We start from the raw sequence: 17,580 nt of genomic DNA, 5'->3' as shown, positions 1-17,580 counted from the left end.
GCAACACCTCCATTAGAGTGCAGGCCCTCCAGCACAGTGACTCAGCTAAAACAAACTGCTAATTATTCATTAGGGCCAAATGTGCCTACAGTACACAGCCTGCGCAGAGCATACGGAACAACATCATATTCTCTTATCCCACATATACACTGCAGTAGATATGCGTTTTTAACAAGATGAGTAATTTTTGTCATCCTTTGGTGAAGTAGAGCTAGATGAAAATGGCTCGTTATTGCAATTATTGTGATTATTCATTTTAGAGATGAGAGAGAAAGAGGGAAATAGGGAGGGAGGAATAGAAAGAGAGAAGGAAAGAGAGAGAAAGAGTCTTGGCTGGTGGTAATTAAAGCACGTCCTTCTCGTTAGGATGCAGTGGAGGTCTAGCTGATTGCTCCATGGATTCTCCATCTCTGAATGCGTTGTGAATGAGACAGACAGGAGCATGGGTGCTGCATGCTGATTAAAAACATATTTCCTCTCCATCTCTGCTCAATCCACGCATATTTTCCTCACTGATTAGAATTCGCTTGTGACAAAGCTTGAGACGGAGCCCAGTGCAACATATAACTAATCACATTCCAGCACTGCAGCGAGCTGGTAAAGATGGGGGTATTAGTACTCGTATACGCTTTTGGACTGTGCAATGAACCAAGCCTGGCAAGGCCAGTTAGTTGACAAAGAGGGTTTTGGACAGCCATATGGGTTTGGTTGTAGATCAAGCTTGTTAGTGGTTCAGTTGGTTGTAAACCAGCCTTAGCTGGTTTACCAGTCATAGCTGGGATAAACTGGTTTTAGCTGGTTTAAATTGGTTAAACCAGCCTGGCCAAACTGGTCTAGCTGAACTCCCAGCCTAGTCATGCTGGTGCTCAGATAGTTTAGCTGCTTGGCTAGATCTATTTATACTTGATTTATCCCATGAAATATACTTTTATTAGTGTCACTGAATTAGTCATGCTGGTTTTTGCTACGTTCACATTGTGTCTGAATTACTGAAATTACGAGATGGCAACCGGGAGATTCTACAATGAGCACGTCCTCTGACCTCTGAGAGCACAAACCCCCCTTGAAACCAGCCAACAGACTAGCTTGGGAGATCATCTAAGACCCACAACCCAGATTAGGCTGGTTCAAACTGTTTTTAGCAGGGAAGAATCAAAGCATTGGAACTGTCAGTGGCTGGAAGAGCCGAGTGGTGTATTTACGTTTCACAGTCACAAACCTTAACAGCTTATCAACAGTCTTTTGAAATGTTTCTTTGGCAAACATGAATTTCCAAGCTTTCTGTGCACGAGTACACATGTCTGTGTGTGAAATACACCTGTCTGTGTGTAAAACTGGACGAGCTGTGAGCTATCCCCAACACACTCTAGAACACACCAGCTGCAAAGGTAAGGCGTGGTGAGCCCAGCAGGCTTCTGTAGTGTAGAGGAGGAGATGTAATTAGCTGGTATGGTGTGAAAGCGGTCAGATTAAGCTGCAAGGTGCCCTGCATTGTGAACAAGCTAAGCGCTGCAAAGTTCATCATGACATTTTCACCTCCATAATGTGTCATACGCTTTTGGACTGTGCACTGAACCAAGCCTGGCAAGGCCAGTTAGTTGACAAAGAGGGTTTTGGACTGCCGTATGGGTTTGGTTGTAGATCAAGCTTGTAAGTGGTTCAGTTGGTTGTAAACCAGCCTTGGTGAGCCCAGCAGGCTTCTGTAGTGTAGAGGAGGAGATGTAATTAGCAGGTATGGTGTAAAAGTGGTCAGATCGAGCTGCAAGGTGCCCTGCATTGTGAACAAGCTAAGCGCTGCAAAGTTCATCATGACATTTTCACCTCCATAATGTGTCATACACTTTTGGACTGTGCACTGAACCAAGCCTGGCAAGGCCAATTAGTTGACAAAGAGGGTTTTGGACAGTCGTATGGGTTTGGTTGTAGATCAAGCTTGTTAGTGGTTCAGTTGGTTGTAAACCAGCCTTGGCTTTTTGGATTTTTGATTGTCAGTTGTACAAAAACCATAATACTTAGTAGTTAGATACTTAGTATAGTTAGATATTTTGCAAGATATAGTAACACCCTGTCTAGACTGGATGCAAGTGATGTCGCTTCATGCTGCATCGGCTTGAGGCTGTTTACACTGTACACTTTGAAATGAATGTTCTAAACCATATATTTCTCTTGTTGGCAGGAGTAGCGCCAGCATGTGCAGTGCAAAATGGCCGTTTACTGACATCGCAATGCAAGCAATGTGACTTACGCATCCAGTGTAGACAGTGTCATTGAATAGTGGGAGTGATTTGCTTTTGTTGTGTCACGCTGCTCACGTTTGGTGTAGACAGGGTGTAAGGCAATGTCCACACTAAAATGTTTTTGTTTGAAAACAACACACATGTACGCACATGCAGCGACTTCCAGCGACAAAGTGACTAGTTCTCATTAAATTTCAATGTGAGCTGGCAATTTTCAGTGACATGAGCACCAGCAACCTCTTACGACTAGATGTGGGTATGTCCAGCAACTTGAAAAGTTGAGAATAGTTTAACTTTATGCAAATGAGGAGCGACTTTCGGAAATGACAACCAATAGGAGTGAAGAAAGTGTCAGTGGAGTCTCTTTTGAGATAATGGAGTCAAGTGCAGGCAAGACAGAGAAGTTTCTGTGAGCGATTTCTATATGATTTGTCTGTAACCACACATCTGGATATAATAAAAATTATGTGTGGAAAAGAATTTGTCAGCAGTCTAAGCGAGTTTGATTCGTACATTGATAGAGTGTTCATCTTATTTATGATATGATGCTTTGAGCACTGCTGCAGTTCATATAAAAATATTTTCCCCTGCAGAATGTGCATTTTTAGGGTCAAGAAAACTACTTTCTTGTCAAATTAGAATGATATCTTAGTTTTACTTGAAAAATACCTAGTCTGTGATCAGATTTTCAAGAAATATGGCCAGACGTGCAGTCCACCAATAATGTTAGAGCGACTGCAGTAGGAACACCCACTAGTGACTTTAAAGAACAGATTTCAAGCTATAAGGTCACTGCATTTGTGTATGGGGCTCAAAGGTCTGTGGATGGATGTAGCTTGAAAGCTCTAGAAAGAGTTACAGTTGATAATCTTGGTCTTGATTTGGTCTTGAAAAACCCCTATGAAACACAAAATATTAAACTGAACATTTTTAATTACACATATCTAAAAAAGACATTTATAGCTAGTCTCAGCTGGTATAATCTGATGAGTAACATCGGTAACAACAATTCTGGCAGTCTGCATGCCCATGTTACCTCCGGGCCTGGCATCAGCCTAGGTTGTCAAATGAGGGGCCAAAAGCTATTTTCCACTGAACTGCTTCTCTCTCTCTCTGAGGATATGAAGTCTCAGGAAGCCTTCGCCTTTCCCATCACTGGGAGAGAGGACTTCTGGCGCCTCCGTTGCCATTGACGACGTGTTGTTTGGATCCCATGCTGTTGCCAGGCATCATTAAGACCTGATGGCATGGGTTTCTCTCTCCATAAGCAAGCCTCAAGAATGGCAGGGGCAATTAAAGCTCCTCTCTGCCTGATGGAAAAGAATGAGGCCCCAGGAGAGAGAGAGAGAGAGAGAGAGAGAGAGAGAGTCAGGAGTCAGAGAGGAATAAAACGAGAGAGAGATGAGATGGAGAGGGAGGCATTGTTCTCCAGCCTTACCTATGATGAGGATGTGATAGAGTGCATCAGGGTGGAAGAGAAGTTTGTTTCATTGTCTTCATGGATTGCATCTATGCCATGCACTATGTGGGTTGAGAGCAGAGCTCTGAAAGCCCTCAACGTAGAGCCATTTGTAGATTAGCAGCATCTGGCAGATAAAGACCATTTACAGTATTTAAATGAGGAAACTTACAAGAAATGTCCTCAGAGCTCTGGTGCCATCTCAAAGATGGGAGATGTGCCAACGTTTGTTTTGAAGGAACTGTTACTCTCAAAATACCCTCAACTACAAGCCACTGATGTAGCTGTAATTTCAGACTCATCCAGTTTTTCTCGATCGCATGCTGCTTATAACCTATGGCTTCATGGCTAGTCATGTAGCTAATAATGAAGAGCTCTAGTGTGCGTGCTCGGATTCTAAATGAGGACTGGAAAATGCAAGCAGCCCACACTCTCAGCTCAGTGTGGTGATTGGAATTCTGGCTAGACTCTATGCAGGGATCTGCATTACATGCACACACACTCACGCACACAAAAATTTGCATTACCGTCGCAATCACGCTGAGTGAGTCATGCCAACTGATAAGGCAGAGCAAAAGTCTAGACTCTTTGAAGCTTTTGACTGACTATATCACAGTATTGTGTGGCCAAATGTTCTCCACCATTGACCTCAGGTCCACCAAGTGTATATTAGAACTTGGATGCCTTAAAAACACAGGAGCATTGTTGTGGCTATGGCCATTATTAAATTATTTTTTAAAGATAAAGTTCACCATTATTTAGCATCACCCTTATGTCATTCAAAATCTGTGTGGTGGTTTTTCCCCCTCTCATTTTACAAAATGAGAAATTTGTATTAATTCCTGACTCACTGTTTTCCTAACAATGGCAGTACTTAATGACCACTCTGTCAAGCTAGCAAGAGGTCATGAAAAACACCATTAAAGTAGTCCATACCATAGCAGCTATATGGTTTCAGAAGATATTCATTTGGTCACAAGAACCAAGAACCAAAGACATTTGATGTTATTGATGTCTAAAATGCACTATAGTTATTTGAGAGCTGCATACTGAGCTGCATGAATGATTTGATTTGAGAGTGAATAATGACTAATTTTGGTTTGTTCATCACAAAAAGCTATCGTATGGCTTCAGAAAACAATAAAGTGGCATATAGGATGGTGCTTTATTTCTTTTGGAGCTTAAAAACTTGTGGTCACTATAAAGTGCCAAGCCTGATTTCATGAAAAAAAAAAATTGACCATGGCAACATTTTTGTAGAATGACATTACATGGCTGTTTACACATATCTCAGCAGTTGCGAGGTAAAATGTCCACTGAGAAGCACAAAAATGGAGTTTAATTTTCTCCCAAACAGATCACGTTTTTAGGGTTAATTCTGTATCGAGGTTTAAAATCAACATAACCTACCTAACTCCCTACCATAAACCTTAAAAATTAGGCTAGCAGATAGTGTCATTAAAAGCAAATATGAGATGAAAAACACAATTGCTTAAGCAACCATGTCATTTTGTGGTGCTTCTATAACACTTTCGGCTCACATAACATGTTGCATGCTCTTCAGGACTCTTATCCCAGTCCTTTGCATTGCAAGTGCAGCACTCTATCAGTTGAGCTACCATGCTAATCGCACTCAAACAAACTTGTAAATGTAGTCGGTAAAGTAATGCAAACATTAAAATCATAAGGTAAAGTGTTTTGATGTTATAAGATAGCATTGTGCTTGGAACAAGTAAGTGTCTATGAACTGATAATTTGCCCTTTTACATGCCATTTGTGTAAAAGGAAATAAAAGTGATTATTCTCGTAGCGGGAAACTGCTGCGATATGTACAATGAGCCACATAAATATATTTTAGCAAAAATGTTGGTATAGTAACGTTTCTATGAGTTGGAAGCTGCTATAGCATGAAAGAAAGCTGAGGAAAGATTATTAAATATTCTCCTTTTGTGTTCCATAGAGCAAATAACAGCATACAGGTCTTGAATGACAAGGTGGTGATTAAAATATGGCAGAATTTTCATTTTTTTATGAACTATTCCTTTAATGTAAGAGAGAATGTGAAATGAATAATGTCTCCTGACGTGATTGTTTCAGGGCTCTTGTAGACATGATGCCATCTGAATTGAGGCCATGCAACAACCAGCAAAGCAAATCTGACTGGTCACACCACATAAATTCAGACCAATCTCAGGGCCACTGACACCAGTGCACTGATGTAACATAGACAAACATGTGTTGTGAATTGACAATAAATATGATTTCTGATGGGTATATTGAACGTTTTCTCTGGACTGTCCAGAAGGGTGATGTTGGGCAGGGTTAAGGGGAAATTAGCTGGAGAGATTGCATGCAGAGCCTTGAGGGTTGTAGGGTCGTGTCTGTCTGACTGGGTCACTCTGTTCCTGATGACTGGGCGTGATGCACTCTCAAACAAACACACATACACACAGTCTTGTGGGGGTGGAGAGGCTCACGGTGGTGCTGTGCAGCTGGAGCAGATTTTAGATGAATGGGATGTGACAACAGCCCTGCCAAACGAATGCCTGTGAAAGGGTTTTGGTGGGGGGGATAGTCACCAAGGGGGATAGTCTGGCCTGATGGAGGATTGTGTAGATGCTGTATCTTCAGCTAGACTCTATTGTATGCGGCAGTTTGAACACTGTCCTGTTGCAGTATGGCTGTGCTCTTTTAAACTCTCTTGTATACTGGCTGGGCGTAATCCTGAAATAGACATTCCATGAAAAAAGTTCACACCGAATGTGTTTTTGTGTCGGTCTGCTCAGTATTTCAATAGTTTTTCTATGTAAACATGCACTAGATGGTCATCTTTGACCATTGTGCTGCATCTCCCTGTTTTTTCAGTGTCTCGTACAGAAACTTGTGTTTTATAGACCCCATGTCAGGTTTGAAAGAACTTCAGCCTTTAAAAATGCGTCTTGAGACACATGCATTCCATTATATTTCTTGGGCTGCTCCTAGCTTTTTTTGTCTGAACAGCCCTTAACACAGCAACATTGGCTCAGCCATGAGTTTGGGGTGGAACTGCCTATTTAGCCAGACCCATGTTAGATGGGAGGAGTGTTTAAGAAAAGCCAACATATTGTTATTCTACAGACTTGGTTTATTTATTTATTTATTTATTTATTTTTTCAAAATCCTAAAACCAAGGCCAAAATGTCTGACTGTAACACTTTCTACTGTTTTCAAGCTACATCAGCCTCCACACACTGCCTCCGCAGTAATGTGCTCAACAAGCCACGTGATAAGATGAAGGACAGGTGAGGATGATGACTGGGCTTCTTGGGAAATGTAGTGCAGATGTAGTGCCCCCCCAAATGGGGCGGCTCCCGACACCCAAATAAAGAGGATGGTACTGAGGAAGGGATATCAGGCAGATGGCCGGGGCACCATGGGATGTCTGACAGATGGACAAGAGACCATGGAGGAGTGGGCGGACAGTCAGGAGGCCAAGGAGAAGTGGGAGGACAATCAGGAGGCCAAGGAGGAGCCTGCAGACAATCAGGAGGCCAAGGAGGAGCCTGTGGAGGATCAGGAGGCCAGGGGGGTGACCACAGGGCAGGGATAGGGTCAGGAGGCCTGGGAGGCAGCCACAGGGCAGGGACAGGGTCAGGAGGGCTGGGAGGTGGCCACAGGGCAGGGACAGGGTCAGGAGGGCTGGGAGGTGGACACAGGGCAGGGACAGGGTCAGGAGACCTGGGAGGCAGCCACAAGGCAGGGACAGCATCAGAGGGAGGAGCCACAGTTGGTTCGGGGAGTTGAGTCTCAGGAGGCGGAGCCGAAGGTGGAGCGGGCAAAGCCGCAGGAGCAGGGATTTGAGTTCCAGGAGGAGGATCTGGAGGTGGAGTGGGCGGAGCCACAGGAGGAGCTGGAATTTGAGTTCGAGGAGGAGGAACTGGAGGCAAAGCGGGTGGAGCCACTGGAGGATCAGAGATTTCAGACTCAGAGGGAGGAGCCATACACTACCGGTCAAAAGTTTTGAAACACTTACTCATTCTTTATTATACATTTTTTCACATTTTAGAATAATAGTAAAGTCATTAAAACTACGGAATAACATAAATGGAACTATGGGAAATATGTTGTGACTAAACAAAATCCAAAATAAATCAAAATGGTGTTATATTTTAGCATCTTCAAAGTAGTCACCCTTTGCCTAGAATTTGCAGACATGTACTCTTGACATTTTCTCAACCAACTTCTTGAGTTGCTTTTCTTTATTATTTGGTCCAAGTCATCAATTTCAAAAACTTTTTTTTTAAATAACATTTTAGTTTAATAATGAAATAAATTAATATGGTGGCACAATTATATTTTTGTCTACAAAACTAATTTCAAACATTTAAGCATATGCCTTCAGATCAAAACATTTTTAAGATCATGAGAAACATTTCAGTCAAGTGTTTCAAAACTTTTGACCGGTAGTGTAGGTGGAGCAGGCAGAGCTGCAGGAAGAGCAGGGATTTGAGTCTCGAGAGGAGGAGCTGCTGGAGGAGGAGCGAGCAGAGCCGCTGGAGGAGGAGTCTCTGGGACAGCGGATGGAGCCGCTGGAGGAGGAGTCTCTGGGAGAATGGATGGAGCCACTAGATGAGGAGTCTCTGGGAGAGTGGACGGAGCCGCTGGAGGAGCCATCTCTAGGAGAGAGGACAGAGCTGCTGGAGGAGCCATCTCTGGGAGAGCAGATGGAATCGCTGGAGGAGGAGACTCTGGGGTCAGGAGCACTGGCAGCAACTGGGAAACGGCCTCTGTGGCCATGAACATGGGCAGTGCCAGGGGAACGATCTCCATGGTTGTGAGCACGAGCAGTGATAGGGGAATGACCTCCGTGGTCGTGAGCACAGGCAGTGACAGGGGAACGACCTCCATGGTCGTGAGCATGGGCAGTGCCTGGGGAGTAGGAGCCCTTCTTCTCTTCCACTTCCGGACGGCCGTGAGCACAGCTGTAGAAGACTCGATGAAGGAAGGCAGAGCCATGGGAGGCTCGATGAAGAAAGTCTCCAGGACCACCAAGACAGGAGAGAAAGTGGTCTCCGTTGAAGGGAGCTCGGAGGCCACTGGAGCCATAGTGCCCCCACCACCCCGAAAATTCCTGTAAGGCTGGAGCTGGCATGAAAGCTTGCTCTGGGATGGACGAGGTTTGCAAAGCTGGCTCTGGGATGGATGAGGCTTGCAACGCTGGCTCATTGACCATGGCAGGCATGGGCGTTGGCTCGTTGGCCATGGCAGGCCTGGAGGAAGGAGCCGTGGAAGGCTTGGAAGAAGGAGCCGTGGAAGGCTTGGAGAAAGGAGCCGTGGAAGGCCTGGAGGAAGGAGCAGTGGAAGGGCTTTTGTCATAAGGCATAAGTGACCTAATGGGCTTGTTTAGTCCAAACCAAAAAAAGTCCTTGAGAGCCACATTGCTAAAGTCCGCCAAGTCAGCCAACACACAGAACTCAGCCACATAGTCCTCCAATGAACAATTCCCCTGACGGAGATGCAGGAACTGTCTTACTGCAGGGTTCATGTTTGGTCTAGTCTTCTGTCAGCATGAACAAAGAGAGAGAGATATTAGTGAACCCAATAGCAGTTTTTAATGATGAAGAAGACAACCTACAAACAGAACTAGCACCAGGCTTGATAAACAACAGAACAACTTAGCTCAGTGCCACTATGAATGAGACTAGACCAGGAATAACTAAACATGAATGTATAAATAGGTGCACAAATGTAGGTAAACAGCAAAACAGCTGAACACAATGATGGAGGATAGGTGAGGATGATGACTGGGCTTCTTGGGAAATGTAGTGCAGAAGGTGAATTCAAAATAAGAGTCTCTAGAAGACAGGGGAAAACACAGAACAGTTTGTGACAATATCACCTATCATACCTAATTTAAATCACACAAATATGTCAATAAACATCTGGAACCTTGCTGTCTGCAGCTGTAACTGAAACTTGTGAGTGATAAGTCCACAGGTATTCAGAATTCACAAGAGGAAACAGTGCTTTCAGATAGGACGTGCTGACTTAGACTGCAGATGCTCTCTAAATGAGCCAGTACATCTCCACTCACAAGAAAGAGAGGGAGAGAGAGAGAGAATTAGATTTTAAAGCTGTATGTCCCACTTTATGTGAGACAGAAGGGCATTGGGCTTGAATACTAATCAGTGTTTTCCCCCAATTGTAAACAAGCTGGGCCAGCTCACTGCCACTGGGGGACAGTTGGAGCTCACATGCTTTGATTTGACCAAGTGAAGTTCAGATGAGAGCTTCACATATTGCCCCAGTGTAAACGATAAAGCAATCTGATAATGGAAAGAGGGGCAGCGTGAGAGTGAGTGCATAATTGTATTGAATGTGGACATGAAAAGGTGTTACGCACAAGAGCTGTCTTTCTAAGAAAATACGTTGAAGTCTGCATTTCTGATACTGAAAGCCTTTCAATACACATCTCCAGCATTTGGAGAGCACCCTTTGTGTCGCTGGCCTTGGTGCTTACAAATACGTGCATGCACACACAGATCTGTATCTGTTCCTCTCTCTCTCTCTCTCAGACACATATAGACACACACACACACACACACACACACAGAGAAACACACTAGTGCACCAACAGCACACACATTAACAGGATTTGCAAGGAACATGAGATAGAAGTGTTAGCTTGTTGAAAGATAGAGGAGTTGAGCACGCAGTGTGTGTGTGTGTGTGGGCAGGTTTAAGTGGTTTACAAGGACTTTTTTTTTAGGTTACAAACTGGTCATTACAAGGGTATTATGCTATAAATGTGTCCCCATAATTCAAATCGTTTAAAAAACATACTAAACAATGTTTTATTGAAAATGTAAAAATGCAGAAAGTTTTTGGTGAGGGTTAGTTTTAGGGGTAGGGTTAGGGTTAGGGGATAGAATCTATAGTTCATACAGTATAAAAAGCATTATGTCTTTGGAGAGTCCTCATAATGATAGCTGCACCAACATGTGTGTGTGTATGTGTGTGTGTGTGTCTTTGAAAAGGATTAAGTGACTTCCTTAATTCATAAATCAAAAAACTTGTGATTTACCTTTTTTACAGTGTTTGCTGTAAGGCATAAAGACCTTAATATTTCTCTCAAAAATGAGCTGAAATAGCTGATTTTATTCCTTATAAATGGAACATATATCTAAACTTTGAAGGCTGCTCCTGTCACTTATTATATTATTAAACAAAAGGAGATTGACAGATATTTGATTTTGATTTTTCATTGCTCTGCTTGCAGTTTGATAATGGAGGTGTTAAATAGTTTTAGACATCTGTAAAAGTGCATAAGTGTGTTGTATTTCAGTCTGCAGTTGAACAGCCTATTTTTCTTTTTTTTTTTTTTAACAGAAAATGAGTTTTGAGGAGCAGTTTTGAGGGACACACTGCAGAAGATTCTGCTTAATCACACAACACAGGAGGCACTCCTCAGAAAACACATTTGTCCCACCATCAACCAGTAAATCTCAGGTAGTGCACTTTACGTGATTTATTTGTTCTGTACACACTGAAAAAATAAATCATTTTCTTCATTAGTACTTTCGTCTTGATTAAAAAAAATAAAATAAATCTCAGCATCCTTAAAAAAAGAGACATTTACTTGAGCAAAATTGTGTAAGATATTAAGACTTGTTTTTAACAGAAAAATCTTGAATTTGGTTTATTTTTCTTACCCCATTAGCATTTTCTTTCTTTTTTTTTCTTCTTTTTTTTATTTTTATTTTTTTTATTATTGTTTTAGCATAAGTCTAACTAAATCTTTCTTGCAACTAAACAAGAAAAGACAAATTGCCAATGGGGTAAGAAAAATAAACTTAATTCAAGAAATATTCTCTAAAAACAAGCCGTACATAAATTTGCTTCTCAAGAAATTATTGGTGTATTAAGGATGTTTAGATATTTTTATTGGAAAACAAGACAAAATGACTGCCCTAAAAGGCAAAACACAGTAACTACACCAACACTGAGAAAATGGCTTCAAATGTACCTGGTTTTAGTATGAAGTTTGAAGATGCTGCAGATTTCACTCTGTTTTCTCTGAAGCTGAGCATGGTAGAGCCAAACACATCTTTCACAGGATGGATTATAGTCTAAGACAGTGGTTCGCAAATTTTTTAAACTGCGGCACCCATTTATATTGTTTTTTCCACCCCCCGGCACCCCAACCACTGAAAAAATAAATAAATAAACAAATATGTGATTGAAAACACTCCTTTATTTAAAAGTTTAATATTTATATAAATATTAACTAAATAAATTAAAATAAAATAATGTAGCCATCGAGTGTTTCTCCTAAACATTGCTTCAAGTTTTTAAAGTAATTATTCAAGAGCTAGAGAACAGAGTCAACAGTGCTTAAAATTATTTTTTTATTTTTTTAGGAAGAGCAGCAATTAATCATTTAAAAATTGTGGTAAAAAAACATTTAAAAAAGTGATTAAATGAAAAATAGAACAACTTAAATTTACTGTGTGATTATTAGATACACTGTAAATTAATAAAGATTCAATACAGTCAGAGTTTGACTGAAAAGCAGACCTGTTATTTTGAAGTTTAAAAAGCTTCTAGCTGTACACAAACAGCGTGCAGGTACGGAATTGAGTCAGTACTCAGTATTGCCAGTACTTTTAACTGGTGGCTATTAAAATATTAAACTGAGCAGAAATTTCACGGCACCCCTAGTCAGTCCTGGTGGCTCCCCAAGTTGCTGTGACACCCAGTTTGGGAACCACAGGCCTTAGAGACACAATTTCAGTCATAATGCACTTTTGACAAAAAAAATAAATGTTAATTTGTTTTGCCAGTGCATGGCAGAAGACTATTAAAGGATTAGTTCACCCAAAAATAAAAATTCAGTCATTGTTTACTCACCCCTGTGTTGTTATAACACAATATGAAATTTTTTCTTAACACAAAGGGAGAAACTGTGAAAAAAAAATTGTGCTTAGTGATGTCATACAATGGCTGTTTATGGTGACCACATCTTCAAGCTTCAAAAGGATGCAAAAGTATAATTAAGAAGTCTAACAAATTATTCTATGAGACTTATGATTGTAATGAAAGCATACGGTAAGGTTTGGTTAGAAACAAATCGAACATATTATTTAGTGAAACTGTTGACCGACCGTTGCTCTCCTCTGTGCGTTCATGAGACAGCACGAGACCAGTAGTTCACGCAGCCCACTGACAAAATGGTTCTTTCAAGCAAAAATGTGTTTGTTTATCTAAAAACAGGTCTGCCACAGTGATACTTAAGAACAGAACACAGCTGCACACAAACCAGAGAACCGAACTTACAAAACATGTCTGAAAAACATGATTTCTATGCCCAGCCTTATTTTAGTTTTTAGCTAGAGTACTCAATCAAACTGAGAGAGATAGGCTGCATCCGAAAATGAAATCAGTTAATGGCTTAACCGACAGTGTTTATGAATGAATGGAACTCTTAAGGGAACTGGTCTCAGGACAGTTTGTAGAGCACCTTATTTTCATCCTACCTCTTTATACAGCCTCCGAAGGCAGCATTTTCCAGTTTTCGGATGCAGCCATAGACAGAGGACACTGAAGGCAGCCAGAGTCAAGCCATTTCCTAACCTGAAGGCAAACAACATACGATAAAAGGTATCTTTTCTATGTTATTCAGAGTTTTTGTCCTAACTAGCTGTGACGAGCGATGGTACAATCTGTCGTTCGCTTGGCTTCTATTTTCAGCATTGCGCTTGGTAACCCTGCCTGCTGTGAACTGGCAACGGTCCAAAAACTTTCTCATAACAGCATATTGAAGCCAGCATATCATGAGACAGTTACAAACTACTTGACTTTGGCCAGGAATGTCACAACTACTGAATGTTTCGCTGAGGTATCGCTCTCTTCAGACGGAGGTTCACAATGGAGAACAGTTGACAGACATTCCAGCCTACTCTATCTATCTGCTTGATTGAACACTCTGGTTAAAAAAAATCAGGCTGGGCATATAAATGCATCTATTCTTGGACTACAAACTCTTCAGATATGTTTTGTAAGTTCAGTTCTCTGGTTTGTGTGCAGCTGTGTTCTGTTCTTTAGTATCGCTGTGGCAAACCTGTTTTTAGATAAAGAAAACGCTTTTTCTCTTGAACGCCTCATGTCGCGAGGAGGCTGCGTGAACTACTGGTCTTGTGCAGTCTCATGAACGCGCAGAGGAGAGTAACGGTCGGTCAACAGTTTCACTAAATAATACATTAGATTTCGGTATGTTTCTCACCAAACATTATCGTATGCTTCCAGAACAATCATGAGTCTCATGGAATCATTTATAAGACTTCTGAATTATACTTTTGCATCCTTTTGAAGCTTGAAGAGGTGGTCACTATAAACTGCCATTGTATGACATCACTGAGCACAACATTTTTCAAAATGATTCCCTTTGTCTTAAGAAAAAAGAAAGAACATCATATTGGGTAATAAAAACACAGGGGTGAATAAACAATGACTGAATTTTTATTTTTGGGTTCACTATCCCTTTAAGAAAATTATTATTTGCATTTGCATTTGCATTTGAGTAAAGGTTTTGTGCTGCTTTGTTTCCTGTACAAAAAAAGACCATGAGATATATCTGAACTCATTCTAGCACTAGACTACTACCTCTTCTTACAGTATGAACTAGTGGTGCATTATGTCCATGATGTATGACATGACCAATGTGTAGTATTATCCATGTTTTCTCAGTCTGCATTTTGTACAATAAACATATTCTTTGACGTTTATGATCCTTTTCTTGTACATTTATAATAAAAAAAAATAATAGTCATTCATGCTGCAGAAATTATAGCCCTTTTATACTTGCTTAAGAAGCACCTGCCGTATCATGGCTTTTACAGTAGCAAAGATAGTAGACCGAAGGTCAGACTAATTTCTGATTCTTTTCTCCAGATGGAGGTGGATGCAACTGAGAAGCGTCATCGAACTAGATCTAAAGGTGTGCAAGGTACAATCCACTCACACACTTTAGCTGCAGTCTCAATCTATGGTCAAATCCATTTTCCCACTTTCAATCTATAATTGAGACTTTTTATTGCCTTTCACGAATGATCACTGATGTGAGTTGTGATTATCGTGGACTATTGATCGGATAGGTGAAGCATCCAGCGAGAATCTATGAGCCTTGAGCATTAATCTGTTCGTAATAGTATGATTCCTCTGTGTGATGAAGCTGATGTTGAGATATTTTCTTTCTCATTATTCTCGCTTTCATTCTTTTCAGTTGCCGTAGAGGCTGCACAGGAGATGTTCAGGTCAGTCTGCATGCAGTGCAGGAATCATTCACTTTTAAAGTCTAAATTAAATTGCAATTGCAACACATTTTACTTTTGCAATGTGTCATATTTCCAACTGAAACAGGATATTAAACCAGTAAAAATGTAGGGTGGGGATTAGGGTGGATAAAAATATAGATTTTTATTTGAAAGATCCTGATTTAGATTCTTTTAATCCCAAGATCGATGTGAGTAAATCACTTGCATATGCAACCAAAATGTGCGCTCTGCAAGTAAAATGTCAGTAAACAGCCACTGGCTGGTAGATTTTCAGATTCCACTCACCAATGATTGAGTAATGTATTGGCGAAGAAGTTCAGCACCATGATTCTTTCATTGTATTTTGAAAGTAAAAGTTTGGTTTAAATTGTTCCTTGTCCCCGTTTACACCTGGTATTAAGATGCGTTTTGGGTGATTCGATCACATGTGGTCAGCGCTAAATTCAGTCTTAAACAGGGTCTAAAACATTTTGTGATCGGATCACAAAAACCACATCTGAAGGAAGTCAAAAACACATGTGACCACATCGCATTTGAGGTGTAAACGCTAATCCATACTGAATGTGTCCTGGACAGCAGCGAAGCACTACTCCTCACCTGTCAGTCAACCACTGCACTGAAAAAAAGACTTTAAATTTAGCTGGTTACGAGTGGCTTTAAAAGGAAATAACCGTCTGATCGAAAATGTGAAAAAATGGATATATACACAAGCATGAAAACTTCACGGATCTTCTTCAGTGTTTGATATCAATATACAGGGACACTTATGAGAAGCATGAACATCTGAAGCTCCTTTAATACAGGTAATCCACTCAAATAATTCTGCTCGAAATGTTGTGATTAAAGTTTAACTTTAAGTTTAACAATTTCGATGCATATTTATTGATAAATTGCACTGAATTTGTACATCTTTAAAAATCTAAAATGTGACCAAAATGAAGGAAATCTAATAATAAAATAAAATGTGTAAAATTAATTTTCCATAATGTACCAGAGAGAATTTGTTTAATAAACAAAATGAACATTATCACTGAAATATACCTAAATGAATCAGAATCTAATCAAATCGGAATAACTTTAATTGAGAGAATCAGGAAATCTAAATCAATAACCAGCCATAGTTTTTTTTTTTTTTTGGTGATGTCAGCAGAAAAGGAAAGAAGTTTCAGAGGCAAAGCAAGTTATTAAATTTTGATTAAGCATATTACATTTTGAAGATGTAATGTATAGCATATGAATAGTTTACAACAAAAATGTACACAAAATGTGTATTAAGAAAGTATGGGTTTATTTTGATTTCATGTTGACTTTAAACTCCTGTACTAATGAGTTGACAAATAGTCTGTTTCTCAGTACTGTATCTAGTTGACTGTGATTGAAGTCTTGTCGTTAACAGAACAAGGCACATGTAAACTAAAAGAGATAATAATATTAACTAATAATAAAAACTGTACCTGGTTAAAGTGGTTTTCTCACAGATGCTATATCATCTTTCCATTTCTGCCTTTAAAGACATAAACAGCTGTATGACGCAATACACATTTTCGCTTAAGGTGGCATTAAAGTATAATTTTGCTAATTGCTATAATTTGATGTGATTTATACAATATGGCAAGTACTACAGGCAGAGCCTATAAATAGAACTTAAAAAAAAAAAAAACCTTCAGTAAGAACATAAGATTCTATCAATTAGCATTAGTGATTATCCCTGTGCTCTTAATGAAATCATGCATCATGATGAGAGTGAATGGCCTGTTTTTCCTCTTGGGTGGTGAGCCGTCTCTGCCCAGCTTTCCCTTAAGCACAATTTACAGGCATCATAAATGGCAGCATTTTCCTAATTAAGAATGGTTTAACACCTACGCTGCTGTTAAAAAAGGCTCTTTTTATATTGTGTGGCTATGTGTCCAATTACAATGACAGTAACAAGGACGCTGGGGTGTGTGACTGTGGGAGTGTGGTGTGACCAGCTTTTCCAGAGGCAACTCTCTACCATGTTGTCTTTATTATGGTATCAGACCAAGTAGATATGTCAGATTCCCTCGATTCTCTCTCTCTCCTTTCCAATCATCAGGGCAATCTGCTTCATCAGCAGGTCCAGGCCTGTAGCTGCAGGCATCTTTGACACCAGTTACACTCACTGATGGGTTACTAGCTTGATAAGACACTGATCCCCAGCCAAAATCAACTAGGGGAGATGCAGTTTTTGAGCGAGGCTAGTCATGTTGCCACTCAGTTTCTTGCTCTTTTAATACTATTACTGTTGTACTAATAGTACTATTTTATTACAATTTTGACCTTAATATAGTTTTATTTTAAAAACACACCATTTATTCCAATCTCAAGATGTAGAATGTGACTGTTAATCAAGTGCTTAAAGTGCTTTCCCCAAAAATGAAAATTCTGTCATTATTTACTCACTCTCGTGTTGTTCCAAACCCATATTTCTTTATATATTCTGTGGGACACCAATGGTGAATTGTGAAGAATATCCTGGCCACTCTTTTCCATATAATGAAAGTAAATGAGGACTGTGGTTGTCCAGTCCTAAAGCTGCTAAAAGCATCAGAAA

General features: G+C 40.3%; 1 protein-coding gene across 4 annotated transcripts in view; it reads left to right on the top strand.

The window, feature by feature from the left end:
- LOC127415759 (myelin transcription factor 1-like protein) overlaps nt 1–17,580 on the top strand; it is an 81,846-nt gene that overhangs the window by 11,361 nt on the left and 52,905 nt on the right. For 2 of the 4 annotated variants that reach the window (XM_051654639.1, XM_051654636.1), the window contains exons 2-4: nt 11,065–11,184; nt 14,626–14,680; nt 14,957–14,987. In XM_051654639.1, coding sequence (XP_051510599.1) covers nt 14,626–14,680; nt 14,957–14,987 — 86 coding nt within the window. In that variant the 5' untranslated portion in view covers nt 11,065–11,184. Of the gene's footprint in view, nt 1–11,064; nt 11,185–13,323; nt 13,336–14,625; nt 14,681–14,956; nt 14,988–17,580 lie in introns of those variants that run through there. The other 2 variants (XM_051654637.1, XM_051654638.1) reach the window with 2 other exon arrangements.

This window comes from Myxocyprinus asiaticus, chromosome 25 (assembly GCF_019703515.2).
Source record: "Myxocyprinus asiaticus isolate MX2 ecotype Aquarium Trade chromosome 25, UBuf_Myxa_2, whole genome shotgun sequence".
NCBI classification, from domain to species: domain Eukaryota; kingdom Metazoa; phylum Chordata; class Actinopteri; order Cypriniformes; family Catostomidae; genus Myxocyprinus; species Myxocyprinus asiaticus.
This window is presented reverse-complemented; position numbering and strand designations above follow the sequence as displayed.